This window comes from Physeter macrocephalus, chromosome 3 (assembly GCF_002837175.3).
Source record: "Physeter macrocephalus isolate SW-GA chromosome 3, ASM283717v5, whole genome shotgun sequence".
Taxonomy (NCBI): domain Eukaryota; kingdom Metazoa; phylum Chordata; class Mammalia; order Artiodactyla; family Physeteridae; genus Physeter; species Physeter macrocephalus.
The window spans coordinates 13,913,266-13,921,493 of record NC_041216.1 but is presented as its reverse complement, the minus strand read 5'-3'; the positions used below and the strand labels follow the sequence as shown (position 1 = coordinate 13,921,493).

Below are 8,228 nucleotides of genomic sequence, written 5' to 3'. Positions count from 1 at the left end.
CCACAACTACTGAGCCTGCTCTCTAGAGCCTGTGAGCCACAACTGCTGAGCCCACGTGCCACAACTACTGAAGCCTGCGTGCCTAGAGTCCATGCTCCACAACAAGAGAAGCCACCGCAATGAGAAAGCTGCGCACCGCGACGAAGAGTAGCCCCTGCTCGCCGCAACTAGAGAAGCCTGTGCGCAGCAACGAGGACCCAACGGAGCCAAAAATAAATAAATTTAAATAAATAAATAAAAATAAAAAGAACATTGGTGACTTACAAAAGAAAAGCATCTTTTTTTTTTTTTTTGCGGTACGCGGGCCTCTCACCGCTGTGGCCTCTCCCGTTGCGGAGCCCAGGCTCTGGACGAGCAGGCCCAGCGGCCATGGCTCACGGGCCCAGCCGCTCCGCTGGCACGTGGGATCCTCCCGGACCGGGGCACGAACCCACGTCCCCTGCATCGGCAGGCGGACTCTCCCGCTGTGGCCTCTCCCGTTGCGGAGCCCAGGCTCTGGACGAGCAGGCCCAGCGGCCATGGCTCACGGGCCCAGCCGCTCCGCTGGCACGTGGGATCCTCCCGGACCGGGGCACGAACCCACGTCCCCTGCATCGGCAGGCAGACTCTCAACCACTGCGCCACCAGGGGAGCCCAAAAAGCATCTCTTAAAAGAAAAAAAGAAACACAGCCTGAAGAAACTTTCTTGGGTAAGAGTGAAAGTGTTCTATTTCTCAGTTTGGATGGTGGTTAGTTATGTGGGTATATACAAATGTCAAAATTCATTGAAATGAACACTTAATACCTGTGTATTCTATTGTGTGTTAATTATGATGCAATAAAAATTAATACAGAGAAATGCTGCTTAGTCGTAAAAAAATGCTGTCATGAACTTTCCTATACTTGGTTTTTGGAACACATATGGATGCACATCTGTTGAGTATATAGGTAGGAGTAGAATTGCTGGGTCATAGAATATGTATGAATCATGGCTCTGCAATTTAATAGCTGGATGACATTGGGCAAGTGCCCAGAACCTCTAGAGAACACCAGTTTCCTTATCTGTTACCAAGGAGTTAATCTCACCTTGATGAGTTTGAACCATGAAAACTGTTTTTGTCAATTAGCAAAAAGACATAATGCTGAGAAACCTCATTTTCTAAAAACACTGATTTTTCAGAAAATTTGCTATTTGAAATATCAGTAAGAACGGAATATTCCACTCTCGCCTGGAGGATCTGAGTTACTTTGACACGGAGAAGTAGCCTCAATTTCCAACCCAGGTGCAGAGCTTCAGATAAGGGGTTTCCAGATACAGCATTCCACATTTATCTTCACGCTGTAGTTTCCAAGGAAACAGGATTCTGAGTCTTCTTGTTAGCTCAGGCCTGACGATAATCCCTTTACACATAGCTTGGTGTGCTTTGAGGCTATCAAAAACACTGCTTCTTTTAAATTTTACCTACACTCCATCTTTCCAAATCCTGGAATAATTCTATCTCTCCCGTGCTTTGTAAGATACCCCATGATTCCTCTGGTGTGTAGTCCCCCTTGCAGCAGTAATTTAATAAACCTAACTTTGTCAGACCATATAAAGATAAAGCCACTTTATCAGATGGGCTTTATCTTGGGTATTACCAATAACTTTGTAAAATGTGTTCACATTACCTGGATGGGCATTTAAGAAATGATAGTTATTTTTTATTATTCATGTATGAATTCAATATATGTTCATTTGACATCTAGTATTTGCAAGGCACAAATGTATTGCTATGAGAGATAGCACAAGATAGCCATGGCACAGATGGAAAACTACTTTTTATTTTAACTGGAGAAAGAAACCAACAATAACAACCACCACTATGTTTTCAATCCTAGGAGAAAAATACCTTTACTGAACTTCACTTTAAATAGAATCAAATGTAAATGAAAACATTCTCAAGACTATTTTATAGGTAAAAAAGTACAATGTACATGATTTACTATAAGATAGGACATAAAACTATGGATTCTAAGAAATCGCATGGTTTTAATAACCAGAATGAGAGGACCCAAATGTCGTCTGTCCTTTTCTAAAGAGAAAAAATTGCTCTTATAAATGCTCCAACGAAAAATAGAGACAGCATTGCTTACAAAAGCTCTAAGGCTGAATGCAGGCTCATTCACCCATTTAGGGTCCCCTCCTACACAGGCAAGCAGCTTCCTCTCTTGGTCATTCCCCAGAGATTGCAAAGCAGACTGGGGTGAAGTGGGGTGGAGAATACAGGAAACAAACACTGCCAGTTCCCCTTTACTTCTCTCTATCTTTATCTTCTCCCAAAGCAAAATCCTACTCTTGTCTTTCCATCTAACATACGCTCACAAAATGCAGTCTTCTATGGGAACATTGAGGTCATACACTTCAAATTACTTAAGAGAATGATTTTAAAAATTTGAGAGTCTAGTTCTCCAAGAAATCCTCGTTTGGGATATAGATGAAGAAGCTATTTGGGAGGGATTTAGACTGAGAATGAATTTGGTAATATGAAAATGCGTTTTAGGGACATAGCAAGATGACAGTACAATTAGCTTAGTGTTTGGGTTTTGCAGTCAAATCTGAGAAAAGCAAATTAACCTCTATGGTCTTAACTTTCTCAACTGTAAAAGGGAAAATAATAACGCTTGCTCTGTCGAGTTACTTTACTTCAACACTTAAAAAAATCGATTGTCCGTTATCTAGTCTGAAGGTAAAAATATAGTTAGAACATCGTCCCTTGCTGTGAAAGAGCTTATGAACAACTGAATTGCAGTGAGGGGATCACAAATAATACGTGCTCAAGAAATCTTATTATTATCATTTTATTGTTTAGACTAGAAGAGGGGTGGAGGGAGAAATGAAAGTGATTTGTAAACCATAAAAGTGCTCCACAAATCCTAACAAAGCCCTAGAGGATGGAAGCAGAGTGAGGAATTTCAGGAGTTTGGTTACGGATCTGGGTTTCAAGGCTGTCGAATTCTCCATATTTGGGCCTGAATGCTCAGAATAGAACAGAATAGGATGTTAGGGCTGAGATCATCTGGTACAATTTTATGCTAATCGAAAAATTCTTGCCTTCTGTCACCGTGCCCTGGCGATAAACAACACCGCCACCTCAGATTCTCCAATCCGAGCACCAATGGTATGATGTCATCGCCCCGCCCCGCATCCGCAAGCTCCAGGGCGTCACGTCTCTAAGCTACCGTGCCTACACCAGTTCCAGAGGCGCCTGCGCAATGTGGGGGAGCCAGGGCGGATGTGTGCGCGCTGCGAGGGGGCGGGGCTAGCGCTCACGCAGCTTTATCCCCTTCCCCGCCCTTTCTCTTCCCGGTTTCCCTGTCAGCCTGCTGGTCGGGTCTGGCGGCTGCTTCCGGTAGGAGCGCGGTGCAGGGCGAGTCGGGCTCGGCTCCTCGTCATGTCCTACGGTCCCTTAGATATGTACCGGAACCCAGGGGCCTCGGGGCCCCCGCTCCGGGACTTCAACAGCATCATCCAGACGTGCAGCGGCAACATCCAGCGGATCAGCCAAGCCAGTGAGCCGGGGTACCGGGCTTGGGGGCGGGGGCCGTCCCGGGGACAGGCCCGGGTGAGGCTGCCGGGACGCGGAGCCCGGCTAGGGCTACGGCCAGGGCCACACCTGAGGCCGTCTTGGGTGCTCTACTCTGGATACGGAGGGCTGCTATCCCCGAGTCTGCCAGGCCCAGGCACCCCGAGGGTCCGGAGCCCCAGCTGCATCTCGAGTTTCTTCTCAGGAGTTCTGCTCTTACGGTGTTGGGGCCAAGACAGCAGTCTTGACAGCCGCAGGGTGGGAGGGCGTGTGTGTGTCCCCTCCAGAGCAGTGAATGAGTCGACTGGCTGCAGTGGTCAGCCTAGCTTTTCCTGTCATCTGCCTTCCTCCACCCACCTCTCTTTCCTCTTTGGCCAGCTTGGATTGGGAGTTGTTTACTGGTTTAGACTTTACATTCTGCTGAGCTTCTGGCTTCTTGGAAGTCAGAACCTTTCAATTAAGGGAAGTGGAGAGTGCATGTGTTTTGGTGACTTTAATACAGCTCTTCCTGTAAGGAATTTGGAAATCAGTTACAATGACTTGTATTCGAGGGATGAGATGACTTCTACTTTAATAAAGAGAATTCACCAAAAACATTTCGGTTTACATTCTTTTGTCTTTTGTAGCAAAAGATTTGCATATATTTTTGGATTTCAAGCCAATGAGGCTTTTGTTTTCCTTCCCCACCTAGTTACTCTTTTGAACAAGCATGATACACAGAGAAGCTCAGGGACATGGCCACAATCACATAGCAAGTAAGACATGGTAGAGGTGGTGGTGGATTTCAGAATGTCATTGCTTGTCTTAAAACTCCCTCCCCACCATTAGGGTCTGAATGATACTATAGTTGAATGAGTCAAATACACGTTATTTCTTGTGCCTGAAAATTAGCTCAGAGCCTTATAAACAGGAGGTCAGCAGCAGCAACTACTTGGAAAGAGTGGTATCATCATCCTTGTTGTTTATTATTGTGTTTTTGTGAGCTTGGCTGTACCCTGTTAATAGGTAGAACTAGTTGGTCCTGAATTACAATTATGTTCTATATTTTAAAGAACAATCTATCACTTAGCCTTTAAATTTAAATATATAATGAGAGAGGGAAGCTTCTGATGGAAAGCGTTTGAATCTGGGCACTTTGGAAGTGGAAAGAAGAATATGTGGTCTGTTAAATCCAGAAATTTGAAACAAAAATTGTGACCACTGGTTAGAAAGTATAGTACTTTGTGTCCTAATTTCCTTTTGTGAGGGAGCTGTAATACAGGTAAGATCAGAATATTCTGGTTCAATACTGAAAGTTTCTTATTGAGGCCAAATATAATTTTAATGTCTATTTGTGAAATTTTCATTCTGCCTGTACTTGAGTATGAGGCATGTAGTATGTATAGGAACTGACATGGATTCCTTCAACAGGGAGCCTGTGGCGTACATAATGACTGAAAGGAATCGCCACTATAGAAGAGATATAATAAAATTATAGGTATTCAGGAGAGAAAGACACCTTTTTCACTTGGGAGAGGCCAGGGAAGGCATTATTGGCATTTGAGCTAGGTCTGGAAAGATGGTGGAAAGTATTTAAACTTTCGAGAGGAAAGAAGGGAAGAGCATTCCAGGAGGGAATAAAATGAACAAGGCATAGTAGTGGGAAAGCACGTGGTGTGTATAGAAAAGTAGAATGATTTAATTTAGGTAGACTGGTGGAGTCCAGAAAGTAGTGGAAAATAGGATTGGAAAGGTAAGTTGGGGCCCAAACATGAAGTGCTTTAAGTGCTACACTAAGGGGGTTTGGATTTAATTCTTTAGAAATGTGTAAATTGAGTTGGAAGGGAGAGAGACTGGAATCAGAGACACCTGTTAGGATCTGAAAATGAAAAGAAGGAAAGGATAGGAGAGGTGTCTGGTGATAGAATTGATAAGGTTTAGCTGTTGATTAGGCATCAGGCTCAAGGGATAGTTGGATTCATTCCGTTAATAACATTAATAGCTAACATTTGAGTACGTACTGTATGCCAGGCCATATAAGTGCTTTACGTGCATTATCTTAATTTTGTAACAACCCTGTGAAGTAATTACCAATATTATTTCTTTTTATGGGTTAGGAAACAGGCTGAGAAAGGTTAAATAATTACCCAGCTAACAAATGGCAATACCTAAATTTGAAACCAGATCTGTCTCTTATGACCAGCATTCAGCCTTTTTATAATTTTAAATTAGTAATGCTTCAAGTTACAAGTGACTTTTCTTTTCCTTTCTTTTTTTTTTTACTCTTCATAGGAAGCTATGGGGAATACCTGAGGCTGTGGAACTTTCTCTTCTTGTGGTGTGTCTGCCTCTCCTGCTAGATTGTTAGTTCCTTTGAAGAAATGGGACATGACTTATTCATCTTTATATTTCTAGTACTTATCTCAGACCCAAGTATATGTTAGATTCATTCATTCACTGTTCAACAAATATTCTGTGAGCACCTGCTATGCACTGGGGATGGAGTGATGAGCAAGACAGACAAAACCCTGCCCTGATAGTGTGTGTGTATGTGTGTGTGTTTGTGTATGTGTATGTATACACACGTATGCATCCATGCACATATATCAACAATATTGAGAAATAATAAGTGCTATGAAGAAAAAAATAAGGGGACAGAGAGTGAGGAGAGCAAGAGGGTGGGTGTGCTATTTTATATTTTTACATCAGTTGGTCAAGGAAGGCCTCTCTGAGGGGGTGATGTTTGAGTAGACACCTGAATGAAGTGAGGGCGAGAACCTCGTGAGTAACTGGGGGAAGGTAACTGGGGGAAGGCATCCTAGGCAGAGGGAATATAGCAAGAGAAAAGACCTCAGTGCTTTTCAAGAATAGCAAGGAGACTAGTGTGGCTGGACTGCAGTTAGAGAAGGGGAGCATAGTAGGAAAAGAGGCCAGGGAGGTAGCCAGGGATCATATCATTTAGGGTCTTGATGCTTAGTAAATTGTATTTAGTAGATTTGAATGAATGAGGTTTCTCTACCATCTTGGAACTCTTCCTGACTCATTTACCTTGTGCTGTGTGGTTCCTACCACATCTTATGACCCTAGTCAGTGTGAGTTGGAATTCTCCCCTTGGGATTGTTTAGTGAGGCACGGGGAATTTGAAATTGGTAGGGTGACATTGCTTCTACCCACTTATCAGGCTGGTGCCCATCCCCCAGACGCGGCCAGCATACCTAAGTATACAGTCTGAATGTGACCTCCCAGACATATGCCCACATCCATATAGTCCTGCAAGGACCTGTATCTATCGAAAATTTGAGAGAATAGCTATTCTTTTTTCTCAACTGTGGGTTTTTTCACATATGTGGGTTTTTTCACATATGTGGGTTTGGAATTGCTGAGCATATCAGCCTGAAATACGGCAGGCCACTGCGTGGGTTGTTATAGGTACAGCTAAGGTTGACTGCCTGGTACAAGGGGTTATCAGTATGTGTGGGCTACAGTAGAAAACTGCTTGACTCTGCCTATTGTGAAATGAAGGGTCTGGGCAAGTATTGTTGAGGCAGATATAAGGAAATAAACTTAACAGGCGCCAAGTTATCTCTGAAGAGATTAAAGAACATCATTTCTGTTCTTTAATGTTGCTAATTTTTTTAAAAAATAAATTTATTTATTTATTTATTTTTGGCTGTGTTGGGTCTTCGTTGCTGCATGCAGGCTTTCTCTAGTTGCGGTGAGCGGGGGCTACTCTTCGTTGCGGTGTGCAGGCTTCTTATTGTGGTGGCTTCTCTTGTTGCAGAGCACAGGCTCTAGGCGCGTGGGCTTCAGTAGTTGTGGCACGTGGGCTCAGTAGTTGTGGCTCATGGGCTCTAGAGCGCAGGCTCAGTAGTTGTGGCGCATGGGCTTAGTTGCTCTGCAGCATGTGGGATCTTCCTGGACCAGGGCTCGAACCCATGTTCCCTGCATTGGCAGGCAGATTCTTAACCACTGCACCACCAGGGAAGCCCAATGTTGCTAATTTATTGATATGATTCTGTTTACTAAAAAAATTAAAAGCAGTTGAACTTTTAAAACTGATTATCGTGTGCAATCCTCTGGGTTGTTCTTTCAAAGTTATTTTCGTATTGGCCCCTTGCTCTTTATTTCATTGTCCTCCTCATAAGTCTTCATGATCTCAGCCTCTGTAGTCCAGCAGCATAGTCTCAGTGTCTCTGTTCCCATTCTAGTTCATCCTGATAAGGCTATCAGCAGTATGTCTAAAGTCCTGTTTTCATTATACCACTCACCTCCTCAAGAGCCTATGGTGGCTCTCTGTTGTCTGCTGTGTCAGATCTTAACATTCCACCTTGCTTTCACTGTCTCTGTCATCTTAACCCAAATTAGCCATATTTTCTACTTCTCTTTGTTACAGGCAGGCTGTTTTTCTTAACATCCCTAAACACGGGGTTTTGCTGCGAGTTTTTGCTCTTTCTGTTCCTCCTTTCTTTAATCTTTCCCTATCTCACTAGCTACCTAAATTATAAAAATCCTTTGAGTTGTGCTTAAATCCTGCCCCTTGTAACTAAGCCTTCCTTTGCTTTTGAAAGAGTGAAGTCAAGAAGAGCCTGGGGGCTTCCCTGGTGGCGCAGTGGTTGAGAGTCCGCCTGCCGATGCAGGGGACACGGGTTCGTGCCCTGGTCCGGGAAGATCCCACATGCCGCGGAGCGGCTGGGCCCGTGAGCCATG

General features: G+C 43.9%; 1 protein-coding gene across 1 annotated transcript in view; it reads left to right on the top strand.

Moving 5' to 3' along the window:
* Window positions 1-3,285: 3,285 nt before the first annotated feature.
* Window positions 3,286-8,228, top strand: part of STX12 (syntaxin 12) — a 35,030-nt gene continuing 30,087 nt past the window's right edge. The window contains exon 1 of the mRNA XM_007120345.3: window positions 3,286-3,528. Within this exon, the coding sequence (XP_007120407.1) occupies window positions 3,411-3,528 (118 nt within the window). The 5' untranslated portion in view covers window positions 3,286-3,410. The remainder of the gene's footprint in view (window positions 3,529-8,228) is intronic.